Below are 23331 nucleotides of genomic sequence, written 5' to 3' on the forward strand. Positions count from 1 at the left end.
GATTCCACATTACACTGAAGCTTCAGTTGTAGGCCTACCGGGTTACTAACATAGATTTAATAATCAAAACTTGTAAACTTGTTATTTTGTAACTTCAGAAATGAAATTGATTTTAATTTTGAAAATATAAGATTCAATCGGACTTGGCTTAAATTTTATTTCAACCAGGATTGCCAAAATATTCACTGGCCCTCATGACCAGCATTGCTTCCTACTTGTTAGGCAGTCTTATTTGAGATTACTCAAATAGGGTTGGTTACAATTGGTAGCAGAACGTGGTTAATTTATATGGAAATCTTGGTTGAAATTGAAGTATAATTTATTTAGTATGGTTACTGAGAGAGAGCTTAGTACTGAGCAATTATTTTCATGATTTGTATTTTGTACCGTATTGAATTGTTTCACTTGCTATAACCATCGATTTTGTAATCATGGAAAAACTAAATCAGACTATTTCTGATGAAATTGATCTGAGTAAATTTTTAACTCAGAGAATTATTCCTGATTATCTTGTGAAACCTAACCTTGTTTTTGAACTCATGACCTTGGGAGAAGACTTGTCAAGTCTTGAGTCATGCAATGCGAGTAATCTTAGATCTAGCTATCGTTCATTAGCAGGTAATAGTACCAATCAAATTATTCATAATTTGTCAAGTTATAATGAGTCAGTCAATTGTCTTAGAGAAAAACTTCCAAAAGTAATGGAACTTATTGACACTGTACAAAATGGTGTGCAAACTGGATATTACAGAACTGTAATCAGAGCTAATGTAGTAAAAATTGAGTCAATATTTATGCATTATTTAAATAGGATGAAACAAATTATTGTATTTTTACAAACTGAGAGTGAAGAAACTCTTGTCTTAACTGAAAATTTGGATGAGCTTTCGAATTTTGCAAAACATTTTATTGATTGTTATAATAGAATTATTGAACTACAAAGCTTGATTGCTCCATCTAGACCACCATCACCGAATCCAGCTGCTTTACTGGAACCTTTTCCTAGTCAATCTAAAGTTGTAATTAATAAAAATTTAGGAACTAGTTCAAAGGATACTTGTGCTGTTACATTGTGTGAACCTGGTACAAGTGGTGAGTCTACAACTGAATTTGAAAATATTGGTCCATCAAAACTCAATCATGGTTATCAAGTTAATAATTTGATCCCTAGACCAACTTTGGAAATTGATTCAAGTTTCTACAATAAATTGAGAAATCCTGTAGAAAGCTTCTTGAAAAATCTTCAGCCTTGTGATGGATTAAATATTGATAGCTTATTGAAATTCTTGGAAGCTGCTATAAAAATTCATGATTTATCAGTTATGTCTGACACAAGCCTATTGCAAATTCTTGTTCCTTATACAACTGGACCTCTAGGTGATAAAATATTGTAATCATGGAAAAACTAAATCAGACTATTTCTGATGAAATTGATCTGAGTAAATTTTTAACTCAGAGAATTATTCCTGATTATCTTGTGAAACCTAACCTTGTTTTTGAACTCATGACCTTGGGAGAAGACTTGTCAAGTCTTGAGTCATGCAATGTGAGTAATCTTAGATCTAGCTATCGTTCATTAGCAGGTAATAGTACCAATCAAATTATTCATAATTTGTCAAGTTATAATGAGTCAGTCAATTGTCTTAGAGAAAAACTTCCAAAAGTAATGGAACTTATTGACACTGTACAAAATGGTGTGCAAACTGGATATTACAGAACTGTAATCAGAGCTAATGTAGTAAAAATTGAGTCAATATTTATGCATTATTTAAATAGGATGAAACAAATTATTGTATTTTTACAAACTGAGAGTGAAGAAACTCTTGTCTTAACTGAAAATTTGGATGAGCTTTCGAATTTTGCAAAACATTTTATTGATTGTTATAATAGAATTATTGAACTACAAAGCTTGATTGCTCCATCTAGACCACCATCACCGAATCCAGCTGCTTTACTGGAACCTTTTCCTAGTCAATCTAAAGTTGTAATTAATAAAAATTTAGGAACTAGTTCAAAGGATACTTGTGCTGTTACATTGTGTGAACCTGGTACAAGTGGTGAGTCTACAACTGAATTTGAAAATATTGGTCCATCAAAACTCAATCATGGTTATCAAGTTAATAATTTGATCCCTAGACCAACTTTGGAAATTGATTCAAGTTTCTACAATAAATTGAGAAATCCTGTAGAAAGCTTCTTGAAAAATCTTCAGCCTTGTGATGGATTAAATATTGATAGCTTATTGAAATTCTTGGAAGCTGCTATAAAAATTCATGATTTATCAGTTATGTCTGACACAAGCCTATTGCAAATTCTTGTTCCTTATACAACTGGACCTCTAGGTGATAAAATATTGTACTCTTTGAATTCTAATGCTAGCTTCAAACAATTTCACCTTGACTTGTTGAAATATTTTATCCCTCAGCGTCTTCTCTCAACAATTAAGAGAGATAAATTTGATAGATTGCAAGGACCTTGTGAAGCCCTATCATCATACGTGACAAGTATCAAAGAAGCAGCGAAATTATTATTATTGGATGAGAGTGAAGCTGAAATTGTAAGTACAATCATATCTGGTCTTAATCCTCAAGAGAGAAGTAGGTTAGTATTCATGAAAAAACCTGAATCATTCAATGACCTAAATATGCTTGCAGTTCATTCTCAAAATATTGCCTTCATTGATAATGAAAGAATGCATTTGTACAATAATACTTCTGTTCAAAATCATGCTTTTGGCAATTCTAATAATAAAAATCCCAATAAAAATAATTTCAACCGTAGGAATGATAGTGTATGCTACACATGCAATCAGAAAGGTCACATCTCTCGTAATTGTTATTCAAAAAACGAGCGGCGCGGTTTTCCAAAAGACCACACCTGATTTCTAATGCAAGTCTAAAAATAAAAAAGAATTATACTCACAAAAACCAATTAGGAAAGATTAAAAAAGGACTTTGTGGCGTTATCAATTCTAATAATAATCTGCCTTTTATTCCTGTTAGCTTTGGAAATAGCAAAATAACTCAGTCTGCTTTGATTGATACTGGTTCCTCTTACTCCTTTCTTTCATACAACTTATTTCATGAGTTGACTAAAAGTAATGAGGTGGATTTCAATGTATTCAATAAAAACTGATTTGTTCTGCTGCTAATTCTTCTGATATGACTATAAAAAAGGCTTGTATTATGAAAATCAGATTGCAACATATGACTTGGAAGTTTGAATTCCTTTTGAGTAGTGATTTGCCAGTCAAGATAATACTTGGTGCTAATTTTATAAAAATGTCAGATATGATTATTGATTTACCTAATAATCGATACTTCTTTTGCTTCAACCCTAGTACTACATTCCTTTAATTCGTGATGCAAACAACAATGCTAATAAAAGAAATTTCTCAGTTAGTAATGTTATTCAAAAACTTATTCATGGAGATGTTTCTCATCTTTCTGATTTTGAATTGAAAAGGGTGAACAAAATCATTGCTGACTTTCCTGATGTATTGACCAGTAGAGTAGGGAGTACTGATTTAGTACAGTATGATATCAAACTGACTTCAAATAAAATTGTTAGATGTCAACCTTTCCCTCTTACTCCTTTCAAAACTCAGGTTATGAGAAGTAAAATTCAGAAATTATGGATGATGGAGTTATTGAAAACTCTGACTCTCAGTATAGCAGCCCTTGTTTTCTTGTACCAAAAACTGAAAATCCCACTGAAGAGAAAGATTTCAGACTGGTAGTAGATTATAGGCGTCTAAATCAAAATATTGAATTAATTTCTGCACCAATTGGAAATCTAAATACATCCTTTCATCATTTTTCGAAAGCCAAGTACTTCTCTACTCTTGATTTGAATAATGCTTATGGACAGATTGCTCTTACCGAACGTTCTAAAAAGTTAACTGCTTTCATTACTCCTTTTGCACTTTACCAATATAAAAGAATTCCAAATGGAATTTCTTCTGGAGCTCAAGTACTTTCCAGCCTAATGGAGAAAATATTTGGTGACCTTAGATTTAAAAACGTTTATTTCTATCTTGATGATTTAATTGTATACACTGAAACTCTTGAATCCCACTTAGAAGTACTGAGAGAGGTATTCAACCGTCTTCGTAGTGCAGGTCTAACTGTTAATCCTACCAAAGTCTCATTTTGTGTTCCAAAAATATCTTTTCTTGGACACATTGTCTCTCACAACTCTATTAGCATCGACCCTGATAGAACTAAGGCCATTGTAAACAGTCCTGTACCGAAAAGGGTGAAAGACATTCAGAGATTCATTGGTTTGTTAAATTTTTACCATAAATTCATTCCCGACCTGGCAACCATTGCAGCCCCATTAAATGCACTTCGAAAGAAAGATGTAAAATTCATTTGGAGTACTGAATGCCAGCAAGCATTTGACAAATTGAAAATGATAATTACCCAGCCTCCTGTTTTAAAAATTGCCGATTTTAATCGTAGATTTGTTCTGGAAACAGATGCATCTAGTGTAGGTATTGGCTGTGTCTTGAGTCAGGATTATGACGGTACTCTTGCCCCAATAGCATTTGCATCCAGAACATTATCCACTTTAGAAAGGAAATATTCGGCGTATGAAAAAGAGGCACTTGCTGTGTTATTTGGTATTGAAAAGTTCAGATATTTCTTAGAGCATACGAAATTACTTTACATACTGACAATAGTGCTCTGCAATGGGTACTTAAGAATCCCAAGCCATTAGGAAGGATAGGCCGGTGGATTCTTAGAATAAGTTCTTTCAGTTCGATGTCAAACATATCAAGGGTACTGATAATGTGATTGCTGATTATCTAAGTAGGATGTTTGATGAAAATCCTGATAAGGAATCTACTGATAATGTTTCTCCTAATGAATTTGAAAGTCTTGATTCTCCTGCTTTGTGTAACGTTGCTCTATCTGACTTTCCACTATGTTTTACTGAGATTTCTGATTATCAAAAAAAGGATCCGTTCATAATAGAGATAATGAATAAGAAGGAATCTGGAGAAGATATTTTTCCATATTCTATTTCTAAAGGGGTACTTCTTTATAATAGCAGAAATAATCAGGAACCCAAGATTGTTCTTCCTAGTATTTTGAAGCCCATGATTTTCAAATATTATCATGAAACTACTTATGGCGGTCACTCTGGTTTTCTAAAAACACTAAACAAAATAAAACAAAAATTTATTTGGAAGGGTATTTCTAAAGATCTAGTTGCTTTCATCAAGTCCTGCAAGTTATGTTCATTGAGTAAGCCAGCACAAAAAACTAATTATGGTTATCTTTGTTCATCTATTGCTTCACAACCAATGGAAAAAATGTTCTTGGACTTTGTAGGGCCATTACCAAGGACAACAAGTGGTAACACCATGATATTCTCCTGTATGGATGCTTTCACTAAGTATTCATGGCTACTTCCATTACGAAAAGCAACCTCTGAGTCTTTATGTAAGGAGCTTCAGAAAATATTTGTAAACTTTGGTGTCCCTAAATATGTAGTTTCTGATAACGGTCCTCAATTTAAATCAAATTTCTTTAAAAACTTTTGTTTCCAAAGGGAATTTTGCATATAACTCAAACAGAATATAATCCTAAACCTAACCAAGTAGAAAGAATACATCGTAATTTAAAATCTTGTCTTATTAGCTTTAATCATGACAAACAGAATAAATGGGATTTAACTCTACAGTGGCTTCCCTTAGCATTCAATAGTGCTTTCCATGAGAGTAGCAAGTTTTCTCCTCATGAACTGATGTTTCGTCATAAGGTTAATAATCCTATAAACAATATTTGGAAAATTGATGATATACTACCAACGAAGTTTGTTAAAGATACTAACAAAATATGGAAAGATGCTTATCATAACTTATTGAAGTCTCATAATTCCAGTAAAAAGAGGTATGATATGTATAGAAATCCAATTCCATATAAGATAGGTGATATTGTTTTCCTAAAATCAAATCCTGTTAGTAAAGCATGTAATCAGATTACTGCCAAATTACTTCCCAGGTATTCTGGACCTTATTTGATAAAATAATGGATTAGTCCAGTCAGTGTGAAATTATTTTCAACCGATGGACAAACATTTGTGCGACGAGCACATGTGAGTCAACTTAAAATGGGAAATAATCCTTAAGTAGACTTTTCTCATAATGAGATTTTTATTGTAATACACATATGTGGTGGACGCACCATATGTTTGTGGTAGTTACTCTTGTAACTATTCTATTTGTGTAAAATTTTGTTGTGTTCTTTGGAAACTTGTGATTCTGCACAATTATTGTGTCACTTGATTTCTTGTAACATGGTATGATGAAGAATGTACTGTATATTTAAGAATTGTAATTATTATTGCTTCGTAACTAAGTAAGTTACAGTGTATCAATTTAGTTGTATATGTTATTTTGATAATGTGTTATTTGCTCACTAAACTCATTGCTCAGTTTTCTCTCGGTAACTCATGCTAACTCTTGCTTTTCTCTTTGGTAATTTGGATTTTTGAAGTTTTGTCCAATGCTTGTAGATTTTATTTTCTTCTTTGAGCCTTGTCGACCTGATCAATTGACAATGATCTCTCTTCTTTCTCTTTCTCTTCCCTCTACTTTCCATTTTCTTTGGGCGGCCGACCAATTACTCTCCTTTTCTATTTATTTAACTTCTATCTTGAATAATTTCTGGTACAATTTGGTTCCTAAATTAAATACCCCCAGTTGTGGAGGTTTGTACCAAAAATTTATTAATTACTTAATTTTATTTTATTTATTTTATTTTCTCCTTATTTGGACATAACTTTGAATATCCATTTATTAAAATTTCTAGTTAATAATTTTGATTTGTTGGATTGGTACAACTGGACGAAGCTTTGTCGGTTGGCCAGCCAGGGATTTCTTTTTTTCTTGTTCTAAAAGGCCTAGCTGTGGCATCTCAAAATGTAGCATGTAATTTGAATAATGAAATATCTAAATTTTACTACAAAATTTTTCTTTTAAATTATGCTAAAGTAGCATAAATGTAAATCTACAATGCCTGATTGAATTTTATATTTGAATAACCCCAGTTGGGTAAGTTATACTTGTAACTGTCTCTATGTTGTAGGTTATTCTGCTATTCTATCGAAAATCTCATATTTGCCTAGTTTTTTCATTAATTAATTCTTTATCATCTATAAATTCAATATAAATTTGATTACATCCTATTTTGAAATTTATCAAATAACGTAAAGAAGCTGTTAGAATTTGAATCAACTTTATCCTCCATGTGTAACTGATTTAAGCCTTCTGATATTTTATAATTTCCTTTCGTTATTTTATTCATCTGAACTATTTTGCTTACTAATTTTGCCGTATTCCTCTGAGATTTATTATTATTAAATTATTTGAGATTTGTCATAATAATATTTTATTACCGCTGTTCTTACGGTATCATGTTTCTACAGAATGTATCCTGATAATTAACCTGTCCAACATTGCATGTTAACCACTCTGGTTAACATCAACGTGATGCTTGTATCTATTAGATTTTATTCTATTTCTTTTGTTCCAAACAGGTTTTTTTTATTTTACCATTATTTTGAATGACCGGACAAATATAATACCAGGATAAATACAGGATGAAGGAGACTAAACATTTTCCATAAACTCAAGCAAATTCAACCAAATTTTGGAATTCAAGTACAGTATGAAAGTTAAATTTCCATTTACAATTCGAAGTGGGGTAAGCAGAACATTTGTTTTACAATTCGGCTTCTAATTCAACCAAGTCCATCGAATTTTATGAGTTTCAAACTTCGATAATCGTCGCTTATCTACGATTCCACATTACACTGAAGCTTCAGTTGTAGGCCTACCGGGTACTAACATAGATTTAATAATCAAAACTTGTAAACTTGTTATTTTGTAACTTCAGAAATGAAATTGATTTTAATTTTGAAAATATAAGATTCAATCGTACTTGGCTTAAATTTTATTTCAACCAGGATTGCCAAAATATTCACTGGCCCTCATGACCAGCATTGCTTCCTACTTGTTAGGCAGTCTTATTTGAGATTACTCAAATAGGGTTGGTTACAATCTTGAATCATGATCATCTTTCCGTTTTTCGGTAGCCGCTCGGCCGACAATATTTCGAAAACATAGGTTTGTAAAATGAATTGATAAATAATTATTATTAGCCCCCCTATTCAAAATTCATTACGTCAAGTTTTCAGTTTGTCAAGTTTTAAAATAGATCCTTTCGGAGCACAGGTTCCCTGCTAGTAGTGTTATAAGTCGTCATCGTCTTGTTACAGGGGTGGGCATTAATACCTGTTCCACCTTCAAACATTCTCTCACCTTTCTCTTGGTCTGCCAATACTTCTCTTCCCTTCTGGCTTGTAAGCAATGACAGTTTTGGGAATTCTTTCGTTTCCCTTTCTCTCAACATGTTCTCTCCACTGTTCTCGATTCTCGTCAACTCGTAGAGGTATAGAGATCACATTGAGCTCTCTATGGATATCGATATTCTAGAGCCTGTCCTCTCTGGTGCATCCCTTCACTGACCGTAAAAATCTCATTTCGGCCGACTGTAACCTGCTCCACTCCCTCCTCTTTGGTACCAGGTTTCAGAGCCATACAAAAGTGTAGGGATGGCCATTACTCTATAAAATTTGAGCTTCGTCTCTTTTCGGGCTTTATTTTCAAGAGGTCTGTCGATAGTTCCGCATGCACCGCATGTACTGGAATCTGTTAATTTTTGTATCCAAGTCATGGTCTTCCTCGTATGTAATATCACATCCCAAATATTTGTAATGTGATACCTGTTCCAGTATTCTGTTGTTGAGATCTATTTAAGAACGTATTGGCGACTTCCCCAGAAACGCCATTACTTTTGTTTTGTGCAAGGAAATCTTCATATTATATTCTGAGCTCAGGAGATGAAGTTGGTATATTGCTCTTTTCAAATTAACCTCTGAGTGTTATAAGTAATAAAGATAATCAGTATGAATCACCTCAAGTGTTTTATTAGTGTAGAAGCACGCAACAATAGTCTATGTGGGTTCTATAACCCATTCCATGGTTTATATCATAAATGTGTGTAATTTTTTAAATCATTGAACGTCTCTATTGAAGAAACATTCAGTTCAATCTCTCATTCATTTTTTAAAATTCAACATTGGTCTCCAAGCACTCCATTTGCTGAAATAAACTCAATAAATTTGTGAATTACATTGAAAAAATCACTATTGGAATCAAAATTAGGAATATGTTCTGTAAGTAAAATTTAGTTTATGTTTCATCCAATCACTTACCTTCGATAGTGTAAGCTTTTTTAAGTTCTTCAGGGTTGAAATTACTTTTCCAGTACCTTTTACATACTTCCTCTCGGGAAACTTCTGTCTTGTTAGGGAATATAAATCTCAAATGTTTCTCTTGTTCTCTGGAAATATTGAAATTCATCATTGAACGAGGGTCAGTGAGTATTATTATAGTATGATATTATAGGGGTTTCAAATTCATAAGCGAGCTCTCAAGCCCGGGGGTCTCAATATTGTCACCCGCACAATAATAGTCCGATGAGAATACATGCAACGTTGCCAAATAATGAGAGTGTTGATGAACGTTGTCCACAGCTGATTGAAAATGAGAATATGTCAATATTTCCATAATAAACCTGACGAATTGACGTATGTGGGTGAAGACGGTGAAGGGGGACTCACCTATTCCAATATACATCGAACTATTTTTGCCCAGTAAATGGATACAAAACACAGAGTTTTGCGCAACAAATTTGTGAAAAGGTGAATTTGGTAGAGTGTTAGAATACATGATAAACACTCTTGTCTGGAACAGCAGAGCCCTTGTTGTCATCACGCTTGCTTCCCCCCTCAACCCCCAACACACCCCAAAGTTGAAAACTGCAATAATTTCATAAAACAAATGAGTCTCGGCTTCTAATCAATTCAATCTTATCCTCTTGAGAATAAATAGATTTAGAATCATATAACATTCTATTATATAATATACAGAGTGTTTCCAAACTCCCTACCAATTTTCTCGGGCATTGTTCCCGGGTACGAAACATATCTGAATGTAATTTTCAAACTGTCCGAAACTCCTTAGTTACTCACACAGCCGCAGTGAGAAAATCTTATTGAGAGAACACTCCACTTAATATCTCTAAGCTGCCTACTACGGACTTTAAACCCATCAATCAGCATGAGAGTGAGATGGAGCGATGGAAGTTGAAGCAGCTTCATGAAAGACATACTTTTGCCTTATCTCATGCTGGATTTAATGAGTAGGCTCCCAACGCATGCATGGCTTCGACACAAGGACCTGTTTATTAAAACGGAAGGATTCTTGGTGGCCATACAGGATCGAGTAATTGCAACAAAAATTTATCAAAAGGCATATAATGAAGCTGCCGATGAATAATTATTCATGCAGACGTTGTTGCTTGGCACCTGAGACTATTCAGCACAACATGTCAGCTTGTCAATCACTGACCGCTACTCACTATTTGGAGTGCTACAATGCAGTAGCTGGGATCTTCCATCAGGACCTTGCTTTGAGGTACCAAATGATAAATAAGACCCTACTACACGTACAAGCCATCCCCGGTCTTACAGAATTGAACACATAAGTTATACTGGGATCGGTCGGTGCTGACAGACAGAACAGTTGATCATAATAGGCCAGATATCATCCGCATGGATAAGGTAGCTAAGAGAGCAACAGTGATTGATGTTGGCATACTATGCTGTCACAACTTGGACCAGTATTATAATGAAAAGGTCTCCACGTACATTCCCTTGGTTGCTGAGATCAAGGATGTCTGGATGCAGGAAAATGTAACAATTATTCCTGTCATTATCTCCACGGTTGGAGTTGTAACTAGAAGGGTGTCAGCGAATTTTTGTAAGATGGGAATATCAAAAAGTGCAAAGTATGCCATGGAAAAAGCAGTTGTTGATCCATTGTGAGATCATTTTTAAAGGTTTCAGTTTAGTAATACACCAGAGTCTTGCCAAAGGCTGACTTTGACTGCAATAAACACTCACTTGTCATGTGATAAATGGAAGTAATGATAATAACGATAATAAAAATACGAATAATATTATTTTCCTTTTTTCTTTGTCCTTGTACCCCCAGAAGAAGAGAGTTTATTACAGAAAATATAACAAACAAAAATGAAGAATACACTTATAAAACGAAATCTTATAAACTAAAATTGAAGAATAATAAACAAAGCAGGAATGACAAATGATAAAAAAAAATAATAGCAATGATGTAGACTGGTTGGCAACTAAGACCCTTGCATCCCACGTATTAGAGTGCTCAGAGAAGATAAGAGTACCTCAAGCATCAACTGCGCATACCGGAGGCGTGTGTTAGCAGTACACGTCCTCTGAGATAGCGTTTATTTATTTATTTATCATATTTACAATCAACTCAAGGACAAAGAAACACACTACAGTCCAAAACTTCTTTTCTACCCAATTTCATAAAATAAATTGTCCAAATAAAGGTTATTTGCGACTTTCCAGTTCTTCACTAATTTCCACATTGAAACAAAACACAAACACTTGAGACAATTATTAATTTTGAGTTAAGGAAGAAGCGTTGCTCCTACATGAAAGAAGAATAACAATCGGGGCGGTACGAAGGTGAGGGCTGTCCCTGTTCGGAACCGTCGTTATACACAGCCTGAGGGCGATGATGTGGGTGAACCAAGTGGCACCTGACCCCCATTTGGAGCCACCCAATGAAGGCAACCCATCAATGGAATAGAAACTGGAATTGGAACTACACCACCTGCTCAAAATGTTCCCCCTAATCAGCAGAAGACCACTAGAGCCAAAGCAGTGCATGGAATGAACTCAGAAAATGAATATATCAGTTATGCATGCCTACAACAAAATCGCAAAACTGGAAACAATAAATGTTTACGGTCTGGAACTGCATGCTGCCTTTGTTGAGAAGTTCCCCCAGCTGACTTCTACAAGGGAAGACTTGTAGATCAACACAGGGTTATAGTGAGGAACAAACTGCTTGCTGATGTCAGGTTGGCAGAGATAAGAGCACAAGTTGAAAGAGAAATTGGAGCAGAAGAGAAAGCAAGGCTCAACGCTGATGAAACATTTGAGGATATTATACCAATTGCCCAACTCAGTCCAATACATGAAGGTGAGCAGCAGCTGCATCAGCAGGAGAGCCCACGAAGACAAGCTTTCTGCACTACCATGGAAGAAGACGATCAAATTGTCAAGGAGGAAATGGAGTTCATAAGACCCTATGCAGACCACCAGTATCAAAGTTGAAAACCACAAGTCAGATGAATTAAACTTGTCAGAGGATGAATGAAGTGCTCCCAACAATGTTGAGCTTCAATACTCTGAGCTTTGGGAATCTACACACTGCTCAGCAGTTGCAATTGCTAGACTGATGAAGAAGAAGATTGGTGAAAGTCAGCGAGTACGAGCTCCAAGAGAAATGCCATCATGGGAGGAGAGACTATGTAGGCTGGTTGATGTGCTGAGAAAGAAAATCGGCCAGCTCACTGGATCAATTAAGGGTAACAGTTGTCCAGGCGTTTTGTCGAATGGAAAGAGATACTTTGCAGCATACTGCAGAAGACCCAGTGAACAAGACTCTAAAAGAAATGCTTGATACTCTCACACAGAGATTATCAGTCAAAGCTGACAGGCTAAAGAGATAAAGAGCTTCAATGTATAGAAAAAAGGATAACGCTTCCTTCAGTGCCAATGAGAAGCTATTTCATAGAAGTCTTGACGATGCACCAGAGGTGGATAGTACTCAAATCCCAATGTTGAAGGATGTGGAATATTACTGGAGAACTCTGTGGGCAAGGGAACAAAGTCATGACCCAGATGCAACTTGGATCCAAAGAGAGAATGATAGGTTGGCTTGAGCCAATCAGATTCCAGCAATGACAATAGCAGTAGCCCATATTTTTTCCTCATATTCTTCACATACATGAATCTCAATATTCCAATCCCCTTCTCTTCTATCAATCCATATCAATTTCTGTAGGAATAGGATGTTATCAAGTGTGAAGAGGTTCTTCTTCAATACGGTCCACTTGATTGATGTTGCTTCTGTCAGGTAACTGTCCACTCATGATCCTGTCTTATTTGAATGGAAATATAATGTGTAAATGTGATAGGATCTGTGAGAATCAATTTGATTCCAGGTTCCCCATTATTTCAAATGAATCCCATTCCTATTATCATGAAAATCTATGTGGAGGAGGGCCTGGCCCTTCCTGCGAAATGATTATTTAGTTTAATGATTCTGGAGTGTTGGATAATTTGAATGAGAAAAGTTAACTTTCTTGCCTTCTTCTTCTTAGGGTGCCTATCCGGTTCGGATTTTTGGCGACCATCTGTGGAATTTTGACCCTTTTGGTTGCGATGCTAAAAAGCTCTGTGGATGATTTGTCATACCACTGCCTCAGGTTTGCCAGCCATGATGTTCCTCTTCTTCCTCGGCCTCGCTTGCTGTTGATTTTGCCATGGAGTTTTGCTGCAGCAGTGCGTATCTCTTCTCATTCCGCATAATGTGACCCAAGTACTGTAACTTGCGACTTTTTACGGTGTTCATTATTTCCATCTTCTTATTCATGCTACGCAGGACCTCTACATTGGTGACCTTTTCTTTCCAAGAGATCCGCAACATCCCCCTGTTCAGCCACATTTCGAAGGCCTCCAGCCTCTTAGAAAGTTCTTGTGTGACTGTCCATGTTTCAACTCCATATAGCAACACAGTGAAGACGTTATGTTGTGATTCTTAAATAAGGCACTCATTCCAACAAATATTGCTCTTGCTTCTCCTATTCAGCACTTGATATCTTGTGCATTATCCCAATTTTCATTTATTATAGTTCCCTAGAATGTGAAGTGCTTCACTCTCTCTATTCTTATGTTATTGACAGTGATATGGTCATTTTTGATTCCAGCCTTGGAGCTCATAGAATAAACTCTTTTGAGATTGATCAATCCGTAAGTTTGAGAAAATAAAATAAGAAATCAATTCTATAGAAGAGAAAGTTAATGATTTCCAGAAGAATTTCCCCATGAACTGATTTCCTCCTATATGAACTGATTTTAGCCGAAAACCCATATTAGGCCTACTTGTTTATTCAATTCTCCTGTCTTTAAAGCGTCGGGAAGAAGCAGCCTTTGATTGGATGTTCTCTGTTATATACACCTATATCAGGATGAGAGACAGATGCCGCAAATGCAAAAGTGCAGTATTATTCATCAACATTCTGTCATTGACTTTTGAGGATGACAAAATTTTAGTGGCAAATGTTAGAAGCAGTTCTTCAAGTTAGAAGCAGTGTGGTGACTTAGAAAGAGTGTGGTCTTTTCAAGAAGTTTCTGATCTATTGAACAAAACATCAGTAGAAATGCTTTATTTCCATTTTATAGGTATAAATCATGAATATATGAATAGATCTGTATACTTACTCGAAACTCCTTCCATCATACAAGAAGGTGATGAATGCATCCAAGTCCATCTTGTTTTCTTCGTCTTCTCCTATTTTGGCCAAAATTGCCGCCTTGAATTCTTCTGTTAAAAATAGCAATTATTTTCCAAGTTTTAATATAGTTTATAAACTGTAGATAAGATCAAATCAGTATAATATGGAATTAATGATTTTTCCATATTATAATAAAGGAAAGAACTAGTTTCTACACATACGATATAAGAAATCCACGAATGACGCATTATCATGTCTGAACTACTGGACCGATTAACTTGAAATTTGCATATAGATTCTCATTCTACCGAGAATGGTTATAGGCCTATATTAAATTCTTCAAGATTCCATTACGTCAAGTTCTCAGTTTGTCAAGTTTTTAATTGGACCCTTGCGGAGCACAGGTTAACACTGCTATGCCCCGTTTCACCAACCATGGTCAAGGTATTTGAACATGGTTAAAGTCTATCAGCTGGTCAAATCAGAAATAATTCGCTCCACGAACACCAGTTACTTTTGACCACGGTCAATCCAATGGTTTAGTTTGACTGTCGCCGAACGGGCGATCAAATTATTTGAACACGGTCAAAAGACTGGTTCGATCACTTTCCTTGATTGCTTGTGGGTTATGTTTTTGACACAATGAAAAATTTCAAAGTTTTTAGTGTGATTGAATTTAGTTGTAGTAAGTTATTTATTAGATTCGTTATCGGACTTTTTTGATTAGTGAATTATTATAATATAGAAAATAAAGGAAGGTTTTGAAAAAGATTTGCTTTACTCTTCTATTGCACAGTGGGCCTATATAATCAATCCTTAGATCAACTTTGCTGCTTCAATATATCTCATTATAATTGGAATGTTCTTTTGTTCATAAAAAATTGTCAAAATTGATGTTGATTTGTGAATATCTTTGTACGAGAGTAATCAATTCATATTTGAAATATTATTTTAGATGTGTGGCTATACAAAACGTCTGTGCCAGGGTCGTATATGAGGAGGGGGCCCAGGGGGCCCGCCCAAAATAATGAATATGAAGAAAAATCAGTACAGTAATTACTGAAAAAAGTACAGTAATCTGAACTTTTGACGGTCTGGCGGTAAAGTAAAAAGGACATTCAGTGCAAATTACCCTCTGAATAATTATGAGCAGCAAAACTGATATTAAGTATCATGGGATGTTACTATATTGACTCTATTATTACAGCATTTAATTTGTATTTTCGTAAGGGGATTTGGAAGGGCCCATACCACCAATGCTAAATTGGCCGACTTCAATGTACCTTTTTGAGATTTCCACTGGAGATAGACTCACAATTTTTTTTTTAATGAAAGAATGCATCTTCATCTTTAATCTGATGGAAGGAATTTACTCTAAAATCATAAAATCATTTTTTCTCTGATTACATTTTTTTAGAAAAATTGCATGCGATTCCTGAAAAACTATATTCTTCATATGAATGTTCCTTTTTTTGAGACTTCTGTTGAAGATTTGTTGAGTTTCGAAATCTTGCAGGCATGTCCAATAGTGATTACTCTAAAAAGTAATGGAGGCGATTTATCATATTTTCAATATTGACAGAGATATTGATGATAGATACAATGAAATAATTGGAAAAAATAAATTTTTCTAAAAAAATGAATTTAGAAAAATCATGTTTTTGGACTCAGGGGGCCTTGAAACGTATAGAAAACTTGAAATAAGCCTTCATTTTTTTGGAAAGCAATACTTTCCTTACCTATGGTGATAGGGCAAGGAAAATAAAAAATGATTTTAAAGTAAATTCCTCCTATTAGATTGAAGATAAATATGCATTCTTTCATTAAAAAAAATGTCTTTCCATCTCCAGTGGAAATCTCAAAAAGGTACATTGGAGTTGGCCAACTTTACATTGGTGGTATAGGCCCTTCCGACTCCCCTTACAGCAAACATGTTGGCCAACTTCAGGAAAGTACAGCTACAAAAGTTGACCATGTTCAGATTTGAACGACGGAATTTCGATCAATCCCGAGGTTGGTGGAACAGTTGAATGTTTGAACGAGTAATCAAATTTTGACTATGGTCTAATTTACCATGGCTAGCCAATGTAGCTAGCCAATTAAGGTTGGTGAAACGGGGCACTAGTCGATAATATACTAATAATTATTGATTAATCAGCTTATTATAAAACAATTATTATCAAATTATTTATGTATGTGTGTACAGACTTGATCGGCACGAACACGCGCATTCCACTTTTCATCAGCTGATGCTAAGCTTACTGTATTTCAACAGAAACTGTAAAGATGGGTTTTCGTTTGTGTGTAAACTTCCGTCGTCGACGGAGACAGGCATTGTTGTCCGATGACATTCATATTATCCAAATTCCAAATTTGCTAAAGCAGCTGATCAAATGACTTTTCGGTTTTATCATCTAGAGCTGGGTTTACGTTTGTGCGTAAATGTCGTCATGGACCATGACAGGGTGAGGATCTCTTATTGGGTAGATTTCTATTCTTCTGAATAACCTAGAAGATTATGTTCTAATGGGGGAGGTTAAGTTTATACATTTTTATGATTTTGAATGGCAATATGTTGATATTATTAGAAATTTCTGATTCTCGAATTATAAACACAAATAATGGAAAGTTATTTGATCAGCTGTTTTACTCACTTGAAATTTGGACAATATGAATGTCATCAATGCTTGTAGTCGTCAACTCGCGAAAGTTTACGCACAAACGAAAATTCACCAATAGAATCAAAACATTTTGAATAATAGCAACATATTACCATTCAAAAGTATGAACATGACCTCCCCTTTTAAAACATAGTATCCTATGTTATTTAGACAAATTGAAATCTACCCAATTTAACATTCACACTCTGTCATGTTTGACGACGTCATTTACGCACAAACGAAAACCCACCTTCAGATACAAAATGATTTATAATAAGCATAGCACCAGCTGATAAGAAGTGGAGTGTTCCTGGCTTAATTCGTCAATATCGGGGGACCGAGCTTCGTTCTGGAGTGTAGAAGCATAGAAAATCTGTAACGAAAGATTAGATCCATAGTTTATATTTATTTATTCATACTCGACTGTAGAGAAAGCATATGGTTCCATTACAGTACAGTATGCTGTAATGAGAATCATATGTTTATTTGTTTTGCAAACAGCTGTTTACCGGCTTGATTCCATGCATGGAAAACAGCTAAGATCGAATGACTATTACAAAGAGAATTTTATCTTAAATTTAAGTTACCTCTCTTCACTATCATTCCATCAAATGTGCCTTTTTCCAAAAAACTTTCCATATCACTCGAAGAGATAAAACCGTCCTTGTCATCATCAATCGCATTAAAAATTACTGAAAAAAAATTCACTTTAATTTGTTTATCAAATTTAACATTGATCATTATGTTTTGGCCTCCAAGCACTCTACCTGCTGAATAAACGAGTAGACCCTATATAAGTTTACAATTTTCAATCTCTACAATATTGTTTGATGGAAGAAATTCTTGTGGTAGTTTCTTGCATGAACCTACTTTATTTCTATTATGAAAATGATAAATTCATACAAATTTACAAAGTACTGTATCTTGTGAATCGACCTATTCAGTTCTACCATAGAATATGGAATAGGATCATAGAATCAATAGGCCTATGATTCCATTATATTCTCTGTTCTATTCTTTTTATCTTTTAGTTCTGCAACTGATTGGTAGTTTTATTTCCTCTAAAATCCTGCTTGACATAATACTGATTGGTTTGCAATAGCTACAAGTTGAAGATAGAAATTTTATAGAGAAGTTGAGATAATCTTACCTATGAATTTGTTTCTATCTTTATCTTCTATTTTCTGGAACACAAACATATTATATTATTATAATGTGTTATTAAGAAAACAATGAACATTTTACAAATACTCCAGTCAATATAGACATGAAAAAGGGGTTATGCATGCAAAATATATTGTACCTACTCCTGATTTTCTAATATATATTGTTTATATACATAAGTGAAGTCTAGAACCAATTCTTTCATGCAATATTTCCTTGTGCCAGATACCCAGATACAGGTAGGCTCAAAAACCTCGTATTCCTGGTTCATAAATTTTCCAGTTTCTAGCAATGTCCGCCAAATCCAGTCATCGAACAGGATTATTGGTTCTGGCCTTTTTTATTTAAGGAATTTTAAATAGAATGAGACCATCTGGAGCTCTCTATGAGAGATGAGTACTGACTCACAATTTTACAAAAATGAGTCTATTTTAAGAAAAATCAAATTTTGAATTCCATTTTGATTAAACAAGATCTTCCGATTGTCACCATTTGAATGTTCAATTCGAAATCTCTCTGGGCATAATTTTGTTATTTCGAGAAAGATAACTGCCTGATGCGTGGTCCTTGCTTGTTGAGCCATTTGTCTTTCCGGCTTGTCCAACCCTGTTTCAGAAAATATTCTTGTCTTATGCAGACAAGAAATTAGGGAAAATGTATCGGATGAATTATCTCAAAGGAAAGGTCTGGGAGAGGAAAAATCTAATTTGGAGAAATCTCTAAGTTCATGAGAAGAAAATGTAACGAATGGATTTATAATGGGAAAGTTGAGGAATTAGAAGAAACTTGACTCGGAAAAAGTGTCAATGAGTTCAACAGAAAACAACAGATAGAAATGAATAGGCTGTTTGTATGAGAATTCAGACGGAAATGAAGGAAGTTGAATTAGATTAGATTTCTTTATTCATGTATGTTACAATATTTACTGGCTTATTCACTAATTTACATTAAATGATGATAATGCTAATTATTCAACGAATTTTACAAAGTATAGATAATTATTAATCAATGAGAATAAAGATCAAATGCAATTAGAATAACGATAATATAGAAAATCAACCAGCGAAAAATAAAATATTGTCACAATGTCTATCCTAACTACAGTAACTATATTACCCACGGTATGGCTATTGACTGTCACGCTTCTGAGCGGGTAGCTCGGTCACATGGTACAAATCCGCCATTAAGATTCCAAACAAACTTTCAAGTCCTATCTTATAGCTTTAGACATTTGGAACTTATTACTTATTTTACCGATTGGAAACATATTATGAATTTAAGATGAGTTTGATATATCATTTTCGAAGAGAAATTGATTATACTTTAATATAGACAGAAAAGATAACTTTAAAAAACACTAATAAAGCTTAAAACATCAATTTTCCTTCCCTCGGACTCCTCGCGGACCACTTCTAGAGCTTTCACGGACAACTTATTGTGAACCAGTGATCTATATAAATGTGTAGAAAGATAAATTACAAATTTTGTGTATTTCCTCATCCCATTTATTGGATCGAACTTCAAATAATCCAATTTCAAAATATTTTTTGTGGCTCAATTGAATATAACATTTTATGAAATATTTATTCATGATTAAATGCTGATTAAGGACGTCTTGACTTCTCTGATTGATTCTCATCAGTACTGAGTACCCTACCCACAAATGTTGGTACAATAGCTATTGATATGATTTTCGAGTTGCATTACCACGAGCAGTGGTAAAGATTTGAAATATCACTTAATATAAATGATAATGGTTATGTGTGTTATTTTTCAATTTCTTACATGTTTATTAAATTCATCAAGTAGTACTATGGCTAGAATAATTGTCTCTTCCAGAGTTTATATTCAATGTTGTGCTTTACAATATTTTCGTCAGACTTATTGGCTGAAGAAAACAAACTATTTAAATGTTATGGAATCTATTGTGATGAGAATTCATCATGCTTCTAGAAATAGATATGAGAACTTTATTATTTGTCAATTGAACAAAATTTATTACAATATCATGAAACATTTCAAAAGTTTTATGGTGTTTTTTTTTTGGAAATTCAGCTTTCAGGTTACATTACCTTCCTTTCATTTTTACTCGCTATTATCTACGATTTACTATTTCAAGCTCCATAACTATATTGGGAATAAAGAAAAAACATGAAAGAAATTATATCGAAGTTATTAATCACAAAAATATACTTTAATAAGTAAAAGCAAGCGATTTTACTTATAATCCCATATAAGCTCCATTGTAAAATTCAAATATTTGGAATCTTCATGGCGGCGGCGGGAAAAAAAATTCCAATGGCCATACTGTGGGTAATATAGTTACTGTAATCCTAACTAGTGAGGGGAATTGAGTTCAGGGCTAGTTTTGAAGACGCTTGGTAATACCTTGATGAGATCTTGTTGTTCAACGAGCAAGCCGGCCGCTGAGCTACTGCTCAACAGGGCCGCACATCCTAACCACCTCCCACTCGGCTACTGAGGGAGGCTCGTGAAGAGCTAGTAGGAGTCAGTCCAGTGCGGGTGTCCAGTGCAAGCGGTCGGCAGAGAAACAGTGAAGGAAGCAGCACGCAGCTAGCAACATAGTACAGCTCGTGTCCAGAGTGTACTCCGATTCCTTCGACTACTATGAGTTGTGTCTTAGGTTAACTCGACTTTCGGCAGAAACTTGCCTGATTCAACCAGTGGCGACAAGTCAGGCTTTGGCTAAAACCTGACTAGACCGTGGTGCATCATCAATTGGACCAGGAATGGTAAGAGAACCTCTAGGAAGGCTTGAGAAGGCCTTTCTCGACCCCGAGACACAATCCTAGTCGCAGGAAATAGCCGGTGCTCGAGGTTAGGGACCCGGTGACCAGTAGTGTTGCCCGGTGCAAGGGCTCCTATACCTTGCTATTTCGACCTAGTATTCTAGGACTTCGAGTAAGGCTTGAGAAGGCCTTTCTCGACCTCGAGACGTGTTCCTGGCCACAGGAAATAGCCGGTGCCCGAGGTTAGGGACCCAGTGTCCAACTACAGCAGCCAGTACTGAGGCTCTAAAGCCCTGCTATTTCGGACCCTAATAACAAGAGGACATCTAGTGGTGATCAGGAACGTTCCTCCCGTACCAGAGATCCCCCTCACGGCAGACACCAGATCGTTCCTATTCTTCTCACTCCACGCCCAACCCTGTTGGGCAGTGCGAAAACACAGCCCCTCTTACTCAAAAGAGGGAAGTATTTCTCTATTCTCATATTTGTGGACATTTGTGTTTGAAATTTTTGATTGATGAAAATGAATGATTATAATCTATAAAAAACATGTATTATTATTCCCCATTGTCTTCCCATCTATATATACTGAGTAAGAATATATTGCAAATCATTGTGCAATAGTACACTGAGCAGTCAAGACCATGATGCTCTGCATTGGAGGGAGGTAATGTGCTGGAAAGCGACTTTTACCTGCCTCTTGATACAAGCACTGATGAATGAGAAGTTGGTCTTATCAGCTTCACCAGCCAAATTCAATACCAAATGTAGAGGTGGGCTACAACAATACACTGCACTACTATGTGCCAAAACTGTCAAATTATAGTGTGAAGAAATCAAAGACGACTGACCCAGCACTGACACATCAGGAGCTAACATCAGTTGACAATTCAAATATGACAAATCATTGGTATGGTTATGTATGTAATGCTGGAACCAGAGGTAATAGATGGAAAATTGGAGTGGAAGAAGAAGAGAAGAAAAAAGAGGATATTGTATCCAAGGTGATGCCGGATACAAGTGCTGAATTTGGGTCAGATCTCCAGCATATATCATTACCAGAGGGCAGTTTTGAATTTCAAACTATTGCCACTCTGCTTAGAGCAAGGTTACCTAACCGAGGCATATAGTTCTCATTGGCTGTCAATCCATCGACCTTAAAATGTTCAGTTCTGAGCAATGCCAAGTTAGATTTCAGCCCAGCTAATTCAATGGGAAGTTTGTTGAGATTTAGTGATAAACGAGTTGTAGAAGCCAACAAGGAGGCTAAAGGCGATTTTACTGTACAAATCAAAAAACCTAATGTACTGCGTATAAAGTGTAACATTGTGGGTGGATCCTATTCGAATGAGGTCAAGGATCACGTGATCTATGAGTTTCACCCAGATGTTGATCCAGGGTATAAAATGATTTTAACTATGCAGAATGTAATCCATTTACCTGTGGACATTGAGCAGATTGGTAACATTACATTGGAGGTTGTTGATGAGAATGGACGTCTGATAAATAATAGAGATTAATATTACTCTGCATTTGAGACAGTGTAAGTGAGATGGTGCTATCATTCTCAAAGTGGAATCAGGGATTGGATGTGGAGGCGACAATGTCTCCCATGGAGGTCAGTCCAGAACCTATGAAAATAGATAAAAGGAGTGCCAAAAAGGAGTAAAACGTGTCATTAGACATTCAACCTCTGTCAGGTTAACATCGAGGAGCATTAACTATCTGAAGAAAAGAGGCTGTCAAGTGAGACAACATTAAAAATGGGAGTTTTGGATGTGACAAGGAATAGAGCTTTATTGGACACCAGTATCATTAGCTATGAGTACCACTCTCATGCCCCCTATACCACAAGCTTCAATGCCAACGATGAATCGAGAATACCAATCCAGCAACAGGACATTTACACACTGCCATCCGAGAGCTATCTACATCTGGAGTATACAGTGCTCGGAGCTGATGACGCTGCTGTGGCTGGAAACACCGTGTGTGTCTGGATTATTTGCCAATCTGTTTTTAGAGATATGTTATGAAATCAATGATTTGGAGGTGGACAGCATACATAATCCGGGTATCACCAGTCTGATGAAGAATGCTATGACATTCGAGCGAGATGAACGCAGCAAGATGGAAGTGGCTGGCTACAAGTTTGGTTCAACCACTGGTTTTGCCAATTTTGCTGCGGATGGTACAAAAAAAGATGTGCCTCTATGATACCTGCTGGGCTTTGCCGAAGACTATGGATAGATTCTGTTGAATGTGAAACAAGAG

At 35.4% G+C, this 23331-nt stretch overlaps 2 protein-coding genes across 3 annotated transcripts; one reads left to right on the top strand and one right to left on the bottom strand.

Annotated features, from left to right (window-relative positions):
* Window positions 1-295: 295 nt before the first annotated feature.
* LOC120353015 lies at window positions 296-3352 on the top strand. Of its 2 annotated transcripts, none has more exons than XM_039435445.1 (2): window positions 296-1377; window positions 2343-3352. In XM_039435445.1, the coding sequence occupies exons 1-2, from the start codon at window positions 432-434 to the stop codon at window positions 2879-2881; spliced, it is 1485 nt and encodes a 494-aa protein (XP_039291379.1). In that variant the 5' UTR covers window positions 296-431; the 3' UTR covers window positions 2882-3352. The 2 variants fall into 2 exon arrangements, with proteins under 2 accessions (XP_039291379.1, XP_039291380.1); XM_039435446.1 differs by having other exon boundaries at window positions 306-444; window positions 1410-3352.
* LOC111062740 lies at window positions 2885-18435 on the bottom strand. Its single transcript, XM_039435764.1, has 5 exons — window positions 18297-18435; window positions 17734-17838; window positions 14473-14575; window positions 9289-9416; window positions 2885-2895 (listed from the first exon to the last, which is right to left on the bottom strand). Exons 1-5 carry the CDS (start codon window positions 18343-18345, stop codon window positions 2885-2887), a joined length of 396 nt encoding a protein of 131 aa, XP_039291698.1. The 5' UTR covers window positions 18346-18435.
* Between the last annotated feature and the right edge of the window lie 4896 nt (window positions 18436-23331).

This window comes from Nilaparvata lugens, chromosome 9 (genome assembly GCF_014356525.2).
Source record: "Nilaparvata lugens isolate BPH chromosome 9, ASM1435652v1, whole genome shotgun sequence".
NCBI lineage: Eukaryota > Metazoa > Arthropoda > Insecta > Hemiptera > Delphacidae > Nilaparvata > Nilaparvata lugens.

What these genes read in the sequence shown, in the direction of transcription:
- LOC120353015 (XM_039435445.1), top strand. Translation starts at nt 432, where the DNA reads ATGGAAAAACTAAATCAGACTATTTCTGATGAAATTGATCTGAGTAAA. An exon ending in TTATACAACTGGACCTCTAG is followed by an intron (nt 1,378 to 2,342) that starts GTGATAAAATAT and finishes CTGGACCTCTAG; the next exon opens with GTGATAAAATATTGTACTCT.
- LOC111062740 (XM_039435764.1), bottom strand. Translation starts at nt 18,345, where the DNA reads ATGTTTGTGTTCCAGAAAATAGAAGATAAAGATAGAAACAAATTCATA. An exon ending in TGGAATGATAGTGAAGAGAG is followed by an intron (nt 14,576 to 17,733) that starts GTAACTTAAATT and finishes TATTTTTAACAG; the next exon opens with AAGAATTCAAGGCGGCAATT. An exon ending in TATGATGGAAGGAGTTTCGA is followed by an intron (nt 9,417 to 14,472) that starts GTAAGTATACAG and finishes CAATATTTCCAG; the next exon opens with AGAACAAGAGAAACATTTGA.